Raw genomic sequence first — 22,497 nt, 5'->3', positions numbered from 1 at the left:
CGCTGACATCACTCCCCTTTATGGAGCATGCTGACATCACTCCCCTTTATGAAGCGCGCTGACATCACTCCCCTTTATGGAGTGTGCTGACATCACTCCCCTTTATGAAGCGCGCTGACATCACTCCCCTTTATGGAGCGTGCTGACATCACTCCCCTTTATGAGGCGCGCGATTGTTTAAAATAAAAAACAGTTGGTAGTTGACTCTTCTCTGATAAGCTGTGTTTCTTGACCTCTGCAGTTTGTCCCACTAAATTGGTGACTCTGACAGGTGTTCAACATCTTTTGAGCTCCAACATTGAAGCATAGTGAGAAAGCCTGCAGAATGAATGCCACTTCTGCGCTGCATGCAGTGGCAGTGAAACTGCCTAACTTCTAGCCTCACAGACCACGTCCATGGTTCCAGCAGGCTGAGGCTCAGTTCCACATTAGGAATGTGGTCATCTCATTAGATGAAGATTCTGCTGCCAAGGTAGATTATTTTATCAACAACCCACCCAAGGAGGATCAATGCAGTGGTTTTAAGGCACACCTCCTCACGACTTTCAGCATGTCTAAACTGGAAAGAGGCACACACTTACTCCACCTCGACGATTTGGGGGACCGAAGGCCATCAGAACTGATGAATGAAATGCTTGTGATAGCAGATGGCAATTTCAATTGCTTAATGTTCATGACCTCCTTCTTGGAACAACTCCCTCTTGAAATTGCCCTGCTGCTCTCTTCTGCTGACTTCTCCAAACCAAGGGAAGTGGTGAGGGAGGCAGAGTGACTTCACAGGGTACTGCAGCCAGTTCTATGGCACTCCACAAGCTACCGAGGAAGAAAAAGCCATTGGAGAAAAATGAGTGGTGTTTCTACCACAGAAATTGGGACAGGAATGCATGCTGCTGTGTACCACTGTGCAGTTACGTGGTTGACTTCCAGCGAAATGACAATGCCAACCCCCATGATGGCCTGTTATATTCCACTGATCAGTGCATGGGATGCAAACTGCTAGTCAACACCGGAGCTCAACTCAGTGTCTTCCCGCCATCCTCTTACAAGCGGGAATCTTGGATGCCTCAAGCCAACTTGCATGCCACCAATGGGATTATGATTAACAGTTATGGTGCCAGGTCAATACAACTGGTATAAGGCGACACACCTTACCGCTGGACTTACACACTAGCGGCCGTAGGACAGCCCATTTTTGGAGCAGACTTCCTGAAGGCACGACTTGTTGGTAGATGTGAAAGGGTGTCGTTTGGTCCATGCCACTGCATTCCACACATGCCCACTTTCCTCATGTCGTCAGCTGGCAACACTGCTACATGAGCAAACACTCGCCACCAATAATTTTGCGAACTTATTAGCAGAGTTTCCTGAACTACTTACACCAGATTTCTATTTAGTCTCTCTGCATCATGGAGTTCAGCACTACGTAACCACCACCGGCCCTCCCCTACATGCAGACTTCCCCCTGACCAGCTACAGCTACTACAGGCCAAAAGAGAGTTCAAAACTATGGAGGAACCAGGCATCATCCGAAGGTCCGATAGTCCTTGGGCATCGCCACTCCACATGATGCCCAAAGCATCCGAAGGCCTACGATCTTATGGAGATTATCGACGCCTCAACAGTGCAACTGTGCCGGATAGGTATTCAATACCACATATTCAAGATTTCACAGGTACCGAATATCACATATTCAAGATTTTGCCAATTCCTAAAATGGCCATTATTACTCCATTTGGTCTATTTGAGTTTCTGAGGATGCCTTTCAGCCTTAAGCATGTGGGTCAGACATTCCAACATTTAATAAACACCACCACGAGGGATATGCCTTTCCTTTTCATCTATCTCAATGACATCTTAGTGGCCAAGAGCACAGACAACACGTGCAACAATTGTTCCAGAGGCTTCAGGAATTTGGCCTTTCTATCAACCTTGTGAAGTGTACAATTGGCAAACACACAAGTGACTTTTTGAGACACAGGATTTTGAACACAGGCACAACCCTGCTTCCAGACAAAGTATCAGCCATTCATGCCTTCCCATAGCCCTCTACAGTTAAAGGGCTACAAGAATTCCTGGGAAAGGTTAACTTTTATAACAGGTTCATCCCAGCAGCTGCCAGGATCATGAAAACCTTGTTCCACATCCTCGCCAGCAAACCTAAAAAACTGCTCTGGACTACAAAGGCCACAGAAGCATTTGACAAAGCAAAAGAGGCACTTTCAAAGGTAACTATGTTGGCCCACCCTCATATGCACGTCCCACTTGCGCTCACATCAGATGCATCAGACATCACTGTGGAGAAGGTCCAAGAACAGAAAATCAGGAGTCACTGACAACCTCTGGCATTTTTCAGCTGCCACCTACGCCCGCCCTAATTAAAGTTCAGCATTTTTGACTAGGAGTTGTTAGCACTTTATCTGGCCATCACATATTTTCTCGAGGGCAGGCATTTTACTGTGTTTACTGACCATAAGCTTCCAACATTTGTCCTTGCCAAGATTACAGATCCCTGGTTGGCACATCAACAGAGGCATCTAGCCTATATTTCTGAATTTACTTCTGTTGTGCGAGATTTGTCTGGTAAAGGCAATGCTGTAGCTGATGCCTTGTTCAGGACAAAGGTTAATGTAATTACAGGAGGGCTGAATCTCTAGGCTCTCACAATAGCCGAACAAGAGGACCAGGAGGTACAAGCTTTCCGTACAGCTATTACGGACCTGCTCTTAGTCGATGTTCCATTGGACCCCAGCTAGATGAACGTACTTTGTGATACTTCAACCGGCCACCCACAACCAATCATCCCACTGTCATGGTAGACCACATTCACTGCATGTCCCATCCATCTGTCCACACAACCGTCAAGCTTATGTCATCAAAATATACCTTGCATGGCTTAAGGAAGCAGGTCACTCACTGGGCATAAACATGCCTCTCCTGCCAGGTACCTAAGGTCCAACGGCACACCCGAGCACTGCATCAACAATTTCCACCTGTGACTCAAAGGTTTCAGCATGTAAACCTAGTCATTGTGGGCCCACTACCCATGTCCAGAGGTCAACGGTATATACTACCAAATGGTTGACCATTTAATGCACTGGCTGGAAGCTACACCATTGATGGACATCATGGCTGAAACATGTGCTTGGGCTTTTCTCTCGACCTGGGTTGATCGATTCAGAATACCAGTCCATCTAACCTCTGACAGGGGAACTCAGTTTACTTCAATCTGGTGAGACTTTGTGGTATGCTATTACACCATACTATGGCGTACCACAAGCAGGCTAATGGGCTAGTGGAATGTTTCCACCGGCATCTGAAACCAGCCTTGTGAGCAAGACTTAACGGGCCTCATTTGGCAGATGAGTTACCGTGGGTGCTGTTGGGCACCTAAGGATGGCCTGGAGACTTCTTTAGCAGAATGAGTTTACAGTGGTCCACTCCTGGTACCGGCAGACATCACTCCTTCTCCAGCCAAAGATAGATCCTCAGTTACAGAGGAACTACAAGAACTAAGAAACAAGATGGGATCCCTGGTTCTGGTTCCAGCAACTCATTATGGATCACTGCCTACACACATTCCTGCTGCTCTCGATTCTACTTCTTACATCTTTGTTCAATGTCCATCCCACGCTACATTCCTGCAGCAACCTTAGGAGGGGCTTTATAAAGTGCTGCAGCACAATGGACTTATGGACATTGGTGGCCGACCAGAACTTTTACACAAGACAGACATGGACATTGCTGAACCTGTGCATGTCTCACCTCCTAAGTGCCGGGGACGTCCTCCTAAAATACCAAAAGTTGTGACATTACAGCCGTGCAACGATTCTGAGGGGGGGGGATGGCTGACATGGTAGTCCGAGCAGCCCCACAGCTAGACAGGCAGAATTGCCGCACCGAGCGGCTGGCACAGAATGGTGTGGGCTCCCCTTCTTTGCCCAGGAGAAGCCCGTGTTTGCAGATCCGTTTGGGTTGACAGAGCACGTTGCTTCCCTGCTGGCATATTGCTAGAGAGACAATGACTCTGCAGCACCTTAACTTCACTTCTCTTTGTTAGGTGCACTGACATCACTCCCTTTTATGAACCGTGCTGATATCACTCCCTTTCATGAAACGCGCTGACATCACTCCCCTTTATGAAGCACGCTGACATCACTCCCCTTTATGAAGTGCGCTGACATCACTCCCCTTTATGAACCGTGCTGATATCACTCCCTTTCATGAAACGCGCTGACATCACTCCCCTTTATGAAGCACGCTGACATCACTCCCCTCTATGAGGCACACCGACATCACTCCCCTTTATGAAGCGCTCTGGCATCACTCCCCTTTATGAAGTGCGCTGACATCACTCCTTTATGAGGTGTGTGATTGTTTAAAATAAAGTTGGCGGTTGACTTCTCTGGTAAGCTGTGTTTCTTGAGCTTTGCAGTTAGTATCACTAAAGTTGTTTGTTTACATGTTTATGCTGTGTACAGCATGACCAATTAGTGGAAATTCTGCCATGCCAACAGGGAATAAAAAGAATAAGGGTTGTATGCGATGTCATGTATGTAATCTGACTATGCTCCTGAATTAAAATATATTGGGTAAAAAAATTGGAACAGTGTTCTGAAATGCCAAATGAAAATAATGAAATCTTGTCACGCTCACAATAAGCTGGTGGTGACGAGCATTGCATTGAAAAGCCGGGAACACTCTGTGCTAAATGTAGGGAGTAGCAGTGTGTGTCAACATGACACTGAACTATGCCAATCCCATCAACAAGGACCTTCGAGTAGAAGTAATGCTTTTGAAAAAAGACACATCAACTGCTGACATTTGTTGTCAACCGGAAGAGGTTCTTAAGAAACAATACACTCGGTAGATAGGGATTGCAACAAAAGCATCACCAGAGTGATTCTTGAGCTGTTAGACCTTCATGTGAGGATTGAATCCAATTGCCAGTCATGCATTCCCTGAATTACAGGGCTTGATGGGCTGGATGAAAGGAGAAGGTTTCTCTTGACTCCGAAACCAGATGAATAATTTTAGATGATGGATTAAGATAGTTTGAGGAAAAATTTCTTTTGAGGTTGTGAGGACGTGAAATTTTCTGCATCACTGGGGTGCGGAAGCTATATCGAGGTGGATTTCTAGACAGAAAGGGCATGGGGAGATGGGGTAAGAGGAGGAAAAAGGTATATGGCATCAAGATAAATGATCAGTCATAACTGTATTAAATGTCAGAGATGGCTCGAAGAGTGAGTGGCCTCTTCTTTCTAGATTTCTATGTTTTCAATCACACTGCGGTCAAAATGACCTACAAACAAAAATATACATGGATGATGAACAAAGTGTGCAATTCCAAAAGTGTTCCACTTTTTTTTGAAAACACAAATAAGATAAGAAAAGAAATAGGAGCAGGAGTTGGCCATCCTGCCCGTCGAGCCTGCTCCACCATTCAATATGATTATGGCTGACTTGAGCGTTGACTCAACTCCACTACATGCCTTTTCCCTATATCCCTTAATTTATTTTTTTATGTAAATATCTATCTAACTGAACCTTAAATAAGTTTAATGAAGTAGCCTCAACTGCTTCCCTGGTCAGAGAATCATTTGTGTGAGGGAACTATGCAGTCATGAAGTTTTACAGCATGAATGCAAGCCCTGGGTCAATTCCTCCATTTTGCTGAATACATTTTTATTGTTTAAAATGTACATTTTTATTGTTTAAAATGTACATTCAGGTTCTGTACTTTGTGTTAACACTTCATTCCATGTGGCACCTTTGCCACTCTAGCAGATCCTTGAGGCACTTCCCCACCCAACCCAGTCCCTTGATGTCTAGTAGAAGGATCCTGGACTGTAATTCTTTCCCACTGTGACGGACATTACATTTTTCAGTTCATTTTGTTTGTGTGGGACTGCTACTTTAAGAGAACAGATTTAACAAAAGCTGGCAGGTTTTCAAGTATCTGTGAAACTGAGCTGGCAGGCTGAAGACATCAAGTTCTGAAAGTGGATACATTGAAGAGAAGCAAGGCAGTGTCCCTAAAACCCAAGAGCAGAGAACATGTGACTAACAGTTTAAGACTGAATACACATTTTTCTCACGAGTCCATTTTAAGAAGGCAGCACAAGAGTAAAGAGCTCTTTCGCCTCCTTTGTGGGATTAAAAAATCCACTTGGCCTCTTTGTATGGTTATAGACAAAATGTTAAATTTCCTCCTGTTAGTATTGAGGGATGAGAAGACCACTTCGACTGACCCACGAAAAGGGTTCTAGTGGTAGAAGAAATACTGTAATCCACTTCGACTGACTCACATTAAAAGGTTCTAGTGGCAGAAGAAATACTGCATTCCATTTCAACTGGCCCACAAAAAAGGTTCTATTTACAGAAGAAATACTGCACTCCACTTTGACTGGCCCACGAAAAAGGTTCTAGTGGCAGAAGAAATACTGCGCTTGGATGGTGACCAGAGTGAGAGTCACTTGAGTTCGGCTGATTCACAAAAGGGATTTTGGAAGATTTGTGAGCATCACTTGCCTACATCAAAGAAGAGGGAAGTTTTGGTTGGCATTCGTCTAAAAAGGACATTTTCCTGAAGGGTTTTCTGAGTTAATCAACATTCTGTCACCCTGGTCTCTTTCACCCACTTCATGAACTGATAATTTCATCTAAGGCCTGCGAGTCTGATCCATCTAAAGCCTGCGTATTGCATTAATTTCAAGCCCACATGTCATCACTGAATTTCTGAAACTGAACTGCCTTTTGAGAATTGTGCCTTGAGATGTATTGGCTTGCGGTATTCCACACACGTAAATATATTCTTGCATAGTTAGAGTTTAAGTTTGATAATTGAAAATAAATTTAGTTAAGTTTTGATAAATATGAATAAATTAGATGAGGTGTTATATTTTCATTTATTAATAATTAAAATATTTTAAATATAATATTGGGCTAATTTTTATTGCTGCTGTTGGGTATGAACACCCACAGAGTCTTTTGCCCAGAGGAGGGGATTCAAGAACCGAGGACAGAGATTTAAGGTGAGGTGGGGGGGGGGGCGGAAATATTCAGTAGGAACCTGAGGGGTAACTTTTTTTTACACAGAGGCTGGTGGGAAATGACTGCCAGAGGAGGTTGTTAAGGCAGGCACTATTGCAATGCTTAAGAAACATTTGGACAGATCTATGGATATGATAGGTTTCAGGGAGTAGAGGCCAAATGCAGGCAAGTAGGTGGGTGAGGCATTTTGGTCCATATGGGCAAGTTGGGCTGAAGGATGCTATAACAATCTATATAAATGTTACAATGTATATGACAGTGGTTTTCAAATATCCCCCCTAAACTCACATTCCACCTTAAGGAAACCCTATGCCATAAGCATACTATGATTAGTATGCGATCACTTAAGGTAGAATGTGAGTGGAAAGAAAATGTTTTAAAACCACTGTTTTAATCGTACCTAATTGACTTGTTATGTGCACGGTTTCATAACTCCAAAGGAAATGGGCCAATGACAATTTTCTCAAGCAATATATTTCAGTAACAGTTGGGTCAAAAGCAATAGTTCTTGAACTTCGCTTCCCACTTATATACCAAAAGTGCTGGAGAAACTCTGCAGGTTACGTAGTGTATATAGGAGGCTAAAATAATCACAGAACACTTATGGCATTTGGATTGATGAAAGTGGAATGTAAGTTTCTTTTCTTTCTTCTTTGGCTTGGCTTCGCGGACAAAGATTTATGGAGTGGTAATGTCCACGTCAGCTGCAGGCTCGTTTGTGGCTGACAAGTCCGCGGTTTTAAAACCACTGGCATATGACAATAAACTCACTATCTTTATTATTTGATGAATGGACATGCACAAAGCAGTAGTCTCGTGAATGATGCCTGATTGGAATGATAGAAATAACAAATTTTGGACACTATGTTGTGCAGGAGATGTGGTGGTCAATGCAAATCTAGCAAAGGAACTTGAGTTCATATTGTGTCATTTGCAGGTCAGCTCCCCATGCAATGAGTGTTGCTAATTATCAATACAGAGTAGTCACTTGTAAAGTCACCTCTCAGTGTTTAATAAACAAAAGTGCTAGAGAATCTCAACAGGTCCCACAATGTCCATTAAAGGCAAAGATATATATTACCTATGTTTCAGGTCTGAGCCCTTCATCAAGGTAGATTGATGGAAGGCTCAGGACTGAAACTTTGGTCATATAACTTAGCCTCCTATAGATACTGCATAACCTGCTAAGTTTCTCCAGCACTTCAGCACTTTAGTGTATTGTGGTGGTGTGAGCAGTGGAAGAAACACAGCAACCATGTTGAGGGTCGTTAACAACTGTTTTTTTTTTCCAAATTCAGCCCACGCCTATAAGGGCAGCATGAGCTCAGTCACCTGGTGCATTGTGATATCATAATCGCTGCCCAGGGTGCGCGCTGGAAGGGATGCTGGAGTCAGAGAGAAACCTCTGACGAAGCCATTTCCCCATGGCTGCCCCACCACGTGGCGATACAAGCAGGGCCGGTTCGCCATGAGGATGACAGTATCAACTATAATCTGCAGTCTAAAGTCCACAGATTTTCTTGTTCAACACCTCTCAGTGTTGCTATATGAAAGCTAGTCTTTTTGCAAAGGTAATTGTTGACAGTGTAGATGTTCATGACATTCTTCTGAAAGACACACAGACCTTGCAAGAATTTGGGGGGGCGTGGCAAGATGGCGTAGGGAACAGACGTGCCTTCCAGACCTCTCCTGACTCTGATTTATTGTTTTGTCTTTAAGTGCCCGTTAAAGTTCTTTTAAAAGTTTATAAATAATAAGAGGTGTTGGATTAGTGCCTAATGGTTTATATGCAAAAAAAAAGGTAAAAGAAAATATCAACAGACTGTTAAAAAACTACATTTTCCGAAATTGTCTGAGCCTACTTGTTTACAAGAAGCCAGGACTCAGCGTAGAATGGATCCAGAGGAGGACGTGAAGAGTTCGGCATTGAAGCTTCGTTTTAAGCTGGTGAGGCTCTCTGAAGGTCGCATTCAACAGCTTTCAGAACAAGGGGCTCGACGGGTGCCAATGTTTCACACGGTGGCCACTGCGGGTGTTGATGCTGAGGCTTTGACAGTTGAATCAGCTGGGGCGCCACCAGCTGGAGAGTTAAAGAGTTGTCATTCGACTGCTATAGTGGTGGCGCTGCAAAATGCATCTTCAATTACAACGGTTTTTCCAGACATCGGTTCAGTGAAGATGATTAAAGAGATTTGGCTTAAAGATAACCCTGATCTTCAGTCTCCTGGCATTGCTGGGGGTCTTTGAGTGGGATTTTTATACGAAGTCATACTGCTAGAAAAGATACTAAATTAAGGGAAGGGACAGAAGATCCCGTGGTCTCTAAGGAACAGCAAGACCCCATTACGCCTGAATCTACTTCTGTTGAAATGTCTGTTAAGGATCTTGAAGATAAGATATATTCTGTATCGAGTCACTTAGCTAATTTTGTGAACCTGTTTATTTCCAAGATTAATGTGATGGCAGAAGTCATTAATGGAGCTTTTAAGCTTGAAACCATTGAAAGATTTGAAATGTGTGTTCAAGGTTTAGTCGATGCACAGTATCAACTGCAAGATGAAAATAGAATAATTGAAACATTGCAGATCCAAAATAAAAATTTAGCAAAAAGGGTTGATTATTTGGAGAATCAATCTAGACGGAACAACATGAAAATTGTTGGTTTGCCAGAAGGCATAGAAGGACCAGATCCAAGAAATTTTTTTACTGAATGGATTCCACGAGTGTTAGGACAGGATAAATTCCCTGAAGGTTTAATACTGGAACATGCTTATAGAGTTTTAAGAAGAAAATCTTTTTCAGGACAGAATCCAAGATCTGTTTTGATCCGTTGTTTAAACTATTGTGACAGAGAGACAATTTTACGTACGGCTATTAGAAATGCCCAGCAAAATAGATCTCCTTTGATGGTTCAGAATAATCCTATTTTCTTCTATCAAGATTTGAGTCAAGAAATTATGTTTCAACGACACGAATTTAATTCTGTGAAAGAACGGTTGTGGAAAAAAAGACATAAGGCAACATTCAGGTATTCTGCGGTACTGAAGATTTTTTAGGATGGAAATTAGCCAAAGTTCTTTGACAATCCTAAAGAGGTTATGGACTTTGCTCAGTCTCTACCAATCATGCAGTTTCAGGAACGATGTAGTCCTTCAAGGTCTCCAAAGAGAGTAAAGATGTAAGGTGGGATCCAGTTTTTTAAAAGAAATGGAAGCAGTGGTAACGTTGATTTAAAAAAATAAATATTTTATCTTTTTTTTTGAGAAGAGTTTAAATAGTTTAAATAATGATGATAGTTTAATGAAATGGGAGTTGGGAGAGGGAACTGGGTGGGCACTAGTTTCCAGAAGTCATCAGCTACCTGTGAGTTATCTCACACCCAATATTTTGAGGGAGTTACCGCTTTGGGCGGTTTAAACAGGAGGAGGTAGTTGTGACCTCCGACCTGTTTTTTTTTATCTTTTTAATTTTTGGGTTAAGAAGTGAAGGTTTTTTTTTATTATTTTTTTAAACTCTTTTTGTTTTCTGATTGTAATTGAGAGGGAATTAGGAGGTTTTTTTTCTCTCTTTTTTTTCTTTTTTTGGGTTTTTTTTTCTCTTTTTTTCTTTCTTTTTTAAGAGGATGATGTCACAGAAGATAATAAGTCAAAAATTGAGGATGTTGAATTAGATGAAGAGGAAGATGAGGGGAAAGGTGATAAGAAAAAGAAGAAAATTAAGTACAAATACATTGAGGGAGAAGAGTTTAATAAAATTAAGTTAATTTTGATAGAGAATTTTGAAGATGTTATAAATGAAGAATGTGGAGAATTTTATAAGAGTTTGAACTTTTTTCATTTTTTTTTCTTTTTTTTATATAAGGGGAGGGAAAGGGAATAAAAAGTATCTGATTGTTTTTCTAAGGGATGTTTTTGTTCTCTCGATGAATTATAAAGGAAACTTGGTATTAATGGAAATTCTGTATTTATGTATTATTAATTATGATTTTGTATGTGGTTGATATATGATTTTAATATTTGAACTTAGTTATAAAGTGGATTTCATTTGTTAAATACATGTATTATGTTTGATTTAAATATATGTTTAAGGGTATTATTTTAGTATTGATATTTTTGTTTGTTGTTAGTAATTTTTGTTGTTGTTAAGTTTTATACTTTTTTTGTAAGTGGGGTTTTTTCTATTTTATTTACAATATTGTTAATTCATTCTTCACTCTTTATTTTGGGGGCAAGGGTTGGACTAATTTTAAATTAGATGATTAATGTTGTGTTATAATTTTTGGGGGGATTAATTTGTGTAGTTTAATGATGTAGTATTCTAATTTTTATTATCTTATTTTTTATTATTTCTTTAAATGTAATTTTTATTTTATTCATGTCATAAAATTTTAAATAAAGTTTAAAAAAAAAGACCTTGAAAGAATTTGCTTCAAAGAAAAATACAGGTAGGATTACACAACAGAAAGCACAATGGTGAGATGATGAGCCCTTCTAAAGGGCCACAGCTGCTTAATTGGAGGCATTCCTATGTTCCTTTATCCCAAAAGTTGTAATAAATTGCTGGGTTTATACAGCTTTGACATGGTTTCATGTTTAATTGCTGCATTTTTTAAAAATAATTCAGTAAATGGAATGTTGGGTAGTTTTGAATTATTGGTAGGGGAATTCCTCACCAATTTTCAAAAGATGGTATCCTATATTAAGAAAATGGATAAAAGATCACCCTATTCCTGACATCAACATGAAACTTAAGATTGTTCTAGGATCTATAACCAGAGGAATTAATTTCTCTCCATCTTTCTTCACTGCCCCAGTAATCATCTCAACATGTCAATTGGATATCACAGCCTCCTAGTCAACATCAGGCAATATTTGTCTGGGCTGGTTGAAATGCAGGGGCCGGCGCCAACGCACAACCATTTGATTCTGATACTCACTGTAAGAGCAGCCATAAAGTTCAACCCTCATTCCAATTCTTCCATTGGGATTCCAATCCAGAGGAATGAAACGAAGGAATCTGGCTTTGATGGAGTTTTGCAACTTGTGCTGCACAACGGTGTCAGCATTGGAGTTTCCTGTGAAGGCCTAGAGGAAAGGGAAGGAAAATATAATGCCATTAATAATTATTTGCTCTCTGGATGATCTCTAAAATCATTAATCACATTTGAAGTTTAAGATCAAATTGATTATCATCTGATTGTACATATACAACCCGATGAAACAATATCTCTCCAGACCATGGTACACACATAAAAATAAACAATACATTGTGGCAGTGTGAGCAGTGGAAGAAACACAGCCACCATGTTGAGGGTCGTTAACAACTATTTTTATTCAATTCAGCGTGTCCCTTTAAGGGCAGCATGAGCTCAGACACCTGGTGTATTGTGACGTCATAATCGCTGCCCAGGGTGCACACTGGAAGGGATGCTGGAGTCAGAGAGAAACCACTGATGACGCCATTTCCCCATGGCTGCCCCGCCACGTGGCGATATAAGCGGGGCCGGTTCACCATGAGGATGTGCACCGCCACAACATAATATATAAAGATTACAAAAACAACTAAAATAAATATGTATAAATATTTTGGATGATTTTCACAGTTGCAGCATACTGTACATCAGTCTCACAGCCATTGGGAAGAAGGTATCTCAAGTCTGACAGTCCTGTGTTTGATAACTCCTTTGATGGTAGGTGGGTTGAAGATACTATGTACTGAATGGAAAGGGTTTTATATAATTCCTTGAGCCCTTTATAGACAACATTCCCAGTGAACTTTGTCCAAAGAGGAAAGTGTGATTTCTTCAGCAATCAAACAAAAAATATTTATCACTTCAGAATTAATGCTGATATCTTAGTAGATGCTTCCTAAACCATTGATAATTTGGGCCAAGTAAATGGACTTTAGTTGCAAATTAAAATCACGAGAAGAGATAAATTCTTTTGTCATTAATTAAGCAATTATCCCTTTTGTGTTTACACCAGGGAGGTAAACTGTAAAGCATTTCCTCCTTCAAAAACTATGAAGTTTGTAAGTTAAATATACGTTCTTGGGAGTTGTTACATTTGTGGCCCGAAATGTGAAGTTAATAAAACATTAAACACAAGTTTTATCAGGTAAACTTCTCAGGGTCTTTATTTTCCAGTTTCCTTTGTTCTCCTGCTTGTGCTCTTATCTCCCTCTCATACCACGTGACTTCCGGTACATCTCATACATATTCATTATCATGACATCCCTCCTTTAATCAGAAATAAACTTTACCTTCACTTACCAATATCCCTCGGAAACATACAAACATCGTAACTAATGGTAATACTATAACTCAACTACATAAAGTTTACTTCCTACAGCACTCATACATGCACTTTATGATATAAGATTAAATACTGTCCCAAAGTTCTTATTAAAACTATGGCACAAAGTCTTCGTATCGTTTGGGCACTTTCCGGTTTCGTTTCGGCCTGCCGGCAATATTGTCGTCGCTTCTCGGTTGTTCACTCTCAGCGTCGGAAATACTGCTCGCCACGGCTTCGGGTGTTTCTGGCCCTCTAGTCACTTCATCAGGAGTGCTGGTAACTGCCTCTGGAACATCATCAGGTCTCTCAGTTTCAGCATCTCGTATTGGCCTTTCAACCTCTTCGCTCGATGTATCTCTGGACTGGTACCTTTTTACACCTGATACATTTCTCTTATACAGGACTCCAGTCGGAGACTTGACTGTCACCATACTGCCACTTCTGGATATGACAGTATAGGGTTGATGGTAATAAGGTGTGTCTAGCTTACCACCAGTTTCATGCCTCACTAGAACATTATCTTCTGGCATGATGTCTGAGTATTTGGCTCCACGTTTCGAATCTGTGTACAGCTTTGCTGCGCCTTTCTTTTCAGCATCGTGGTCCCTCATCTCCTGGTCGTCTCGGATTTCCTTTATTTCTGGCATTTTTGTGCGGATTTTTCTCCCAAAAAATGCTTCTGCAGGACTTTTTCCAATGGTTGCATGAGGCGTTGCTCGATAGACAGCCACATAAGATAGCAGTGCTTCTCGCCAATTTTGTCCTTCTGCGTGTGCAATCCTCAATCGTTTTCCAATGGACTGATTTTGTCTCTCTACTTCTCCGTTGGCTTGCGGCCATTTCGGAGTTACTTTATGATGGTGGATACCTGTGGTCCTCATGTATTCCGCAAATGTCTCTGAAATGAATTGTGGACCATTGTCAGAGTATAATGTAACAGGTAATCCATATCTTGTGAATATCTCTGCTAACGCTTGTATTGTTTTTTCAGTGGTTGTGGACTTCAACACCACGTACTCATAGTATCTGCTGTAGTAATCTATCACTACCATAATTGATTCACCCGTCGGTAAAGGTCCAAGAAAATCAACAGCTACGTTGATCCATGGTCCTGTCGGGAGTTGCGTACTCCGGATCGGTTCCGGCGGGTTACTCCTACTTGTGATTTGACATCCGTGACAAGTTTTAACAAATTTCTCTGCGTCTTTATCACAACCTGGCCACCATACCTTGGTCCTGAGGTTTTGCTTGGTACCAACAATACCTAGGTGTCCTTCATGCGCTAAAGATACGATCTTCGGTCTCAATCTTTGCGGTATCACCAATCTGCAACCTCTTAATACACACTGTTCGATGCAACAAAGTTCGTCTCTAATGGGAATGTAAGCCTTGTGAGTACACTTGTCCCATTGTCCACTCTGTATGCATTCTCTTACTTCCATGAGTTCTGGATCACGTTCGGATTCTCTCTCGACTTCCTTCGTAGTCACAGCTTTCGGTGTCGCCTGAATAGCTACGAAGCGTACAAAGCTCTCTGTTTCTGTTCCCAATTCTGACTTAGATTGTGGACCACCATCCTTCACCAATCTGGACAGCGGATCTGCAATGTTTGTTTTCCCTGCAATGTGGATTACTTTATATTTGTAGGGTTGTAGTCTGAGTACCCATCTCTCTATTCTGGCACATGGTTTGGATCTAGGTGCATAGATCACCTCTAATGGCTTATGATCTGTGATGAGTTCAAATTCAATGCCGTATAAATATGCATGGAACCTCTCACAGGCCCATACAAGTCCGAGTGCTTCTTTCTCTGTCTGAGAGTATCTTCTTTCCACATCTGATAACGATCTGCTGGCATAGGCAATGATTCTTGGTCCTCCATCATGCATCTGGACCAATACAGCTCCTAAACCAACCAGGCTGGCATCCTTTGGTTGATGCCGCCGGATCGTAATATCCAAGAGTTTTTGCATCTGTCAGGCTTTGCTTCAGCGCTGTGAACGCTTTCTTCTGCTAAGATTCAAAATGAAATGGTACACCTTTCCTGGTTAGTTTCCTTAGTGGTTCTGCCACTGTAGCGAAATTAGGAATGAACTTTGCACAAAAATTGACCAATCCCAGGAAACTCCTCACCTCTATTGCGTTCTGAGGTGCACGTGCCTCTTCAATAGCTTTTACCTTGGCCTCTGCAGGGTTTAGTCCTTCCCGTGTAAGTCTGTGTCCCATGAAGTCCATTTCTGACACACCGAACTGGCACTTGTTTCCATTCACGGTAAGGCCTGCCTCCTGTAGTCTAGATAGTACACGCCTCAACTGTTTGTCATGCTCTTCCTTCGTTGGTGCATGGACTATGATGTCGTCAGAAATGTTGGAAACTCCTGGAATGCCTTGAATCACTCGATGGATTTCATACTGTAGATCTCCGAAGCTGCATTAATTCCAAATGATAGTCTCTTGTAACGATACAATCCACAGTGAGTCACAAATGTTGTTACATCTCAGGAACCTGGATCCAGCTCTAATTGATGATAGCCCCATTTCAGATCAATTTTTGAGAATACCTTACTGGTAGTTAGTTCTTGAAGTATTTCCTCCACTGTTAGTATAGGGTGTCGTTCTCTAATTATAGCTTCATTGGCCATTCTCATGTCAACACATAGTCTTATGTCACCCTTTGGTTTGGGCACAATCACTACGGGACTGACCCATTGTGTCGAATGTTCCACCAGTTCAATAACGTCTTGTTCGATCAATTCTTTAATTTTGGCTTCGACTTTCCCACGAAGTCCAAACGGAGTTCGGCGCATTGGTTGTGCCTTGAGTTTGACCGTTTCATCTACCGCTAGCTTCAATCGTCGACCTTTCAGCTTTCCTACTCTTTGGAAGACTGCGGGGAATTCTTGCTTCATATCGTCGTATGTCTGAATTGAATTGACACAAGCTCCAATATGAAGTATTGCCAGGTCTTCTACTCAGCAATGGTTCTCCCCTCTCTTCTATGACCATAAACTCTGCTTCGGTGTACTTATCTCCAGCTTCAACAGTTGCAGCAAAACATCCAATGGTCTGCAATGGTTTGGTTGCTGTGTATGGATACAGTTTCTTGGAACACTTCTTTGAGGTACAGATGATCTTTTTCCTTTTCAACTTCTCCCATAAATGTCGATCAATCACATTAATGTCACTGCCTGAGTCTACAATGACCTACACTGTCACTCCACCAATGATCACTGGGACCTTCTCATGATGTACTTCATTCAACGTAAATTGGTAACAACTCTGTTCTTCCTGGGTATCATCATCGTCACCGTCTATCTGGCGAATGGTATATTTCTTTCCAGGATACTTTCCTTTCCCCCAGGCTTTGCCTTTGGAAGTTGTACTCTTCCTCTTCTGGTCTGCATTGGACTTGCTTTTGCACTTCTTTGCAAAGTGGTCCTTACCTCCACACTTTCTGCAAACTTTACCTTTGGCCGGGCAATATGGGTCTTTTCCAAAGTGACCTCAGTTTCCTCATCGATAACACTCCACGTCCTGTGTCGACGTATATCTTGGCTGGTTATGGCGATGTGAGAGCCTCTTAATTTGCTGGCTTGAGTTGTCTTTCAGGGTCATGGTATGAAATTGCCCTTCAACAGCCTCTAATGCAGCAGCAATGGTTAAAGCATTGGTGAGTTCCAACTCACTCCCTCTTTCCAGTAGACGTCTTCTGAGTTTATCTGATCTGCAGTGCTGTACGACTTGATCCAATAATTGGTTGTCCAAATCAGCTGGCATGTAATTGCATCCAACAGCTAGCTGGCGTAGACTCGTCACGTACTGAGCAATTGTCTGGCCCTCTTCTTGTCTCGTTCTCCGAAACAAATGGCGTTGAAATGTAGCATTCGGTGTCACTACATAGTGTGCATGTAATGCATCTACTGCTTTCCAGTACTCATCCTTTCTTCCAGTATTCGAAAATGTCCTAAATGTTTCCCAAACTGCGGGTCCCGCAGTGAAAAGAAGTAACGCCCTCCTCTGCGCTTTTTGTTCAACTGTACCGGTATCTAGAAATAGGCCACGACTGTCGGCGTAGGATTCAAATTCTTCCAGCCATGCCTTCCACTTCACACTTACAGTGCTTGCATCACCAGTCGGGTCAAAATGAGCAATTCCACTATGTGTTAGAAAGTCACCGTCTGCCCCAGCCATGAGGAAATATTCCAGCCCCAAAAGTACTGAGTCAAAGAGAAAATTCTTATCACCTTGAAGTTGTCTGTAATCCTCTGTAATCTTGTTTAGTCTTTAATTTTCTTCAAGCTTATCCCATCCTCATCGCCAATGTCACATTTGTGGCCCGAAATGTGAAGTTAATAAAACATTAAACACAGGTTTTATCAGGTAAACTTCTCAGGGTCTTTATTTTCCAGTTTCCTTTGTTCTCCTGCTTGTGCTCTTATCTCCCTCTCATACCACGTGACTTCCGGTACATCTCATACATATTCATTATCATGACAGGAGTCACTATCTTGGAGGGTCTTTTACTGGGCACGACACATAAATGGCATCGTGAAGAAAGCACTTCAGCACCTCTTTTTCCTCAGGAGTTTACGGATGTTTCTTATGACATCAGAAACCCTGGCAAATTTCTATGGATGCCTGGGGGAAAGAGTGCTGACCGGCTCTATCACAGTCTGGTACGGGGACACCAGTGGGACACCACTGAGCTTAAAACCATGCAAAAGGTAAAGGACGCAGCCTAGGATAACATGGGTAAAACCCTCCCATTATTGAGAACACCTATGGAAAATGCTGTCATTGCAGAGATGCAGCAATCATCAAGGATCCATACTGACGCACCATCAATTACTTGAAAGACTATTGTAAAGAAACCAATAAGCTTTTACTCACTTAAGAGCACAAGTTCATCCATACTGTTCAGTTGTGTTGCACTGAGGAGGGAGCTGTGAAGCAGGTCACCTTTATACAGGAGCATGTGGGGAGGGGCCACAGGTACAACCGGCCAATAGCTGTGCATGACCAGACAATTATAAATAACCACACACACCACCCAGCACATTCTCTGTTACCATGAGGAAAGTGGTATAGATGCAACAAGACTCAAACCACCAGGTTCCTGAATGGCTGCTACCCCTCCACCATCAGAGACCTCAACAACAAACTCCATAAGGGACTTATTTAAGGAATCTTACTTTCATATTTTATTGATTTTTAAATCTCTCTGCACTGCACAGATTGTTAACATTCCTCTATTTGTTCACAGAGAAGCATAAAACTATAGAACATTATAGCATAGAAAATGGCTTCTTCTGCCCTTCTAGTCTGTGCCGAACCATTTGTTTTGCCTAGTCCCACTGTCCTGCACCCAGTCCATAGCCCTCCATACCTCTCCCATTCATGTACCTCTTCCTCTTACATGTTAAAATTGAGCCCGCATTCACCACTTCTACTGAACGCTCCTTCCACACCCCCATCACTACCTGTGTGAAGAAGTTCCCCTTCATGTTCTCCCTAAACTTTTCCCCTTTCACTCTTAACCCATGTCCTCTAGTTTGTATCTCATCTACCCTCAGTGGAAAAAGCCTATTTATATTTACTCAGTCTATCCCCCTCATAATTTAAAATACTTCTATCAAAGCTCCCCTCATTCTTCTACGCTCCAGGGAATAAAGTCCTAACTTGTTTAACTTTTCCCTGTAACTTAGTTGCTGAATGTATCTGTATTCCCAGATCCCTCTGTTCTATCACACTCCTCGGTGCCCTACCATTTACCATGTATGTCCTTTTTTAGTCTGTCCTTCCAAAATGCAACACCTCACATTTGCCTGCATTAAATTCCATCTGCCATTTTTCATCCCATTTTTCCAGCTGGTCCAGATCCCTCTGCAAGCTTTGAAAACCTTCACTGTCCACAACACCTCCATTCTTATTGTCATCTGCAAACTTGCTGATCCAATTTACGACATTGTCATCCAGATCACTGATATAAGTGACAAACAACAATGGTCCCAGCACTGATCCCTGAGGCACACCACTAATCACAGGCCTCCAGTCTGAGAAGCAATCTCCTGTCCAGCCATTGTCGAAACCATTTGACTACTTCACTCTGAATACCTAGCGTCTTTACCTTCCTAACTCACTTCCCATGTGGGGCCTTGTCAAAGGCCTCAATAAAGTCCACAGTCTTTCATTAACTTTCCTGTGACCTCCTCGAAAAACTCTATAAGATTGATTAAACATGACCTACCATGCATACAACAATGTTGATTATTCCTAATCAGTCCATGGCTATCTGAATAATTGTATATCCTATGTCTTAGAACACCTTCCAATAATTTACCTACTACTGATGTCAGGCTCACTGACCTACAATTTCCAGGGTTACTTTTGGAGCTTTTTTTAAAACAACAGAACAATGTGAGCCACCCTCCAATCCTTTGGCACTACACCCATGGCTAAGGACATTTTAAATATTTCTGCCAGAACCCCTGCCATTTCTACACTAGCCTCCCTCAAAGTCCAAGGGCCCTGTCAGGCCCTGGTGATTTATCCTCCCTTATTTGCCTTTGAACAGCAAGTACTTCTTCCTCTTTAATCTGTGTAGGTTCCATGACCTCGGTGTTTGTTTTCCTTACTTCCCACGACTCTGTGCCCGTTTGCTGAGTGAATACTGATGAAAAAAAAAATTATGCTCTCTTTTGGCTCCATACAAACTTGACCACTCTGATCTTCAAGAGGACCAATTTTGTCCCTTACTGTCCTTTTTCTCTTAATATACCTGTAGAAATCCTTAGGATTTTCCTTCACATTGTCTGTCAAAACCACCTCATTTTTTTTTCCCCTGATTTCTTTATTGAGGCTTTTCTTGATTTTTTTATACTCCTCTAGTACCTCATGTGCTCCATGTTGCCTACAGCTGCTATACACCTCTCTCTTCTTCTGAGCCAGATCCCCAAAATCCCTTGAAAACCTTGCCTTTAATCCTGACTGGAACACTCTCTTCTCTCGAAATTTCACCTTTTAAGGTCCTCCAGGACATGAAGGAATATTTATTTCCCTGAAGCTCATTAGTAAACCAGAAAGGTTTTAATGATTATACGGTTGTTTTATGGATACCTCTAGGTTCGAGAACTATTTCTTTCTCAGTATCTTGAACATTCCCTTTTAACGCTAATCAGGGACTGCTCTGACACCATAAAAAGGACTGTTTGCGCTATGAAAATTACACCTTTATTCTTGCACTTTGGTTACTGTAATATTTATAATCTATCTTGTATATTTATTACCTCAGGTCTTCTTGTGTATGTTGAATCAGTTTTTCTTTTGCACTCCCAAATCTGACAATAAATCTGAAAAATTAAATCCTAATTGGTCTGTTTGGGCGGCATGGGCTCATGGGTTGAAAAGTCTTGTTATCATGCTGTAATTCTAAATTTACATTTTTAAAAACTGCGTAAACATTCGTGAGTTTGGAAGAATGAGAGCTAATTAAATTCTGGCTCGAACATCAAACGGATTTGATATAAAGAGGTGTTATCTTTGGATTGAGAACAACAATGATCCTGATTTACAACAGAAGCTGAATCACTCAGGAGTGAAAACTGGAAACATTGCTTCACACAAAAGACATGGAGTTTAGGTGAAAATTGGTTGTGGTCAAGACATTATCAGTGAAGTAAACACGAAAGTCTGCCGACTGTAAATTATAGTCTGCAAAGTCTTCATACTGAAATTACACTTAAACTGAAATTAAAATTTATACTGAAATTAAAACTTACACTGAAATTGTGCCCCTTCCCAGTTAAAACTTATTTATGCATTTTGTTAAAACAAAACTTGCACATGGCAGCAGCAACAGTTGGCTCAATGCAGGATCAATGGCTACCTTTTGTTACCATATAACAATTACAGCACGGAAACAGGCCAATTTGGTCCTTCTAGTCCGCACTGATCCAAGTACCCTCCTCTAATCCCACTTACCAGCACTTTGCCATATCCCTCCATCCCCCTCCCATCCACATACTTATCCAACTCTTTCTCAAATGACAAAATTGACCCTGCCTCCACCACCTTTCCCGGAAGCCCATTCCACACAGTAACCACTCTCTGAGTAAAGAAGCTCCCCCTCATGTTACTCCTAAACCTTTGCCCATCAACTGTCAACCCATCTCTCCCGTTCTCAATGGGAAAAGCCTTTCCACATCCACTCTATCCCTTTCATTATCTTAAAAACCTCTATCAAATCCCCTCTCAGCCTTCTACATTCCAAGGAATAAAGACCTAATTTGCTCAATCTCTCCTTGTATTCCAGATGCTGAAATCCAGGCAATATTTTTGTAAATCTTCTCTGTACACTATCTTGTTAATATCCTTCCTATAAATCGGTGACCAGAACTGCACACAGTACTCCGAATTTGGCCTTACCAATGCCTTGTACAGTTTCATCATTACTTCCCAACTCCTATATTTGATGTACTGATTTATATAGGCAAGCATACTAAAGGCCTTCTTTACCACCCTATTCACATGCGCTCCTATCTTCAAGGAACAATGCACCATTATTCCTATATCTTTCTGCTCCACTGCATTCTTCAATGCCCTCCCATTTACCACATATGTCTTGCTTTGATTATTCTTTCCAAAATGAAGCACCTCACACTTATCAGCATTAAACTCCATCTGCCATCTTTCTGCCCACTCCTCTAAGCAGTTTAAATCCCTCTGTAATCTTTGAAAACCTTCTTCATTATCCACAATTCCCCCTATTTTAGTATCATCTGTATATTTACTAATTCTATTTACCACCCCATCCTCCAGATCATTAATATATATGACAAACAGCAACGGTCCCAATACCGAACCCTGAGGTACACCGCTTGTCACTGGCCTCCATCCTGACAAACAATTATCTACTACTACTCTCTGGCACCTTCCTTCCAGCCACTGTTGAATCCATTTGAGTATCTCCAAATTAATACCCAAGGACTTAGCCTTCCTAACTAACCTCCCATGCAGAACCTTATCAAAGGCCTTACTGAAATCCATATAGACAACATCGACTGCTCTACCCTCATCAACATTCCTAGTCATCTCTTCAAAAAATTCCACAAGATTGGTCAAACACGACCTTCCACACACAAATCCGTGT

The 22,497-nt window shown here is 41.6% G+C and overlaps 1 protein-coding gene and 1 long non-coding RNA gene across 13 annotated transcripts in view; one reads left to right on the top strand and one right to left on the bottom strand.

The window, feature by feature from the left end:
• The window catches only part of LOC138761898 (contactin-associated protein-like 5), a 1,131,905-nt gene that overhangs the window by 606,052 nt on the left and 503,356 nt on the right, over nt 1-22,497 (bottom strand). For 11 of the 12 annotated variants that reach the window (XM_069934835.1, XM_069934832.1, XM_069934834.1 and 8 more), the window contains one exon: nt 11,990-12,137. In XM_069934835.1, the coding sequence (XP_069790936.1) occupies nt 11,990-12,137 (148 nt within the window). Of the gene's footprint in view, nt 1-11,989; nt 12,138-12,301; nt 12,362-22,497 lie in introns of those variants that run through there. The other variant, XM_069934831.1, reaches the window with a different exon arrangement.
• LOC138761899 (uncharacterized) overlaps nt 201-22,497 on the top strand; it is a 69,050-nt gene continuing 46,753 nt past the window's right edge. Inside the window, exon 1 of the long non-coding RNA XR_011356577.1 lies at nt 201-4,405. This is a non-coding gene — a long non-coding RNA (uncharacterized lncRNA). The remainder of the gene's footprint in view (nt 4,406-22,497) is intronic.

The sequence above is a fragment of the Narcine bancroftii genome, chromosome 4 (genome assembly GCF_036971445.1).
Source record: "Narcine bancroftii isolate sNarBan1 chromosome 4, sNarBan1.hap1, whole genome shotgun sequence".
Taxonomy (NCBI): domain Eukaryota; kingdom Metazoa; phylum Chordata; class Chondrichthyes; order Torpediniformes; family Narcinidae; genus Narcine; species Narcine bancroftii.
The sequence above is the reverse complement of the archived record's forward strand: the minus strand, read 5'-3'. Positions and strand labels throughout refer to the sequence as shown.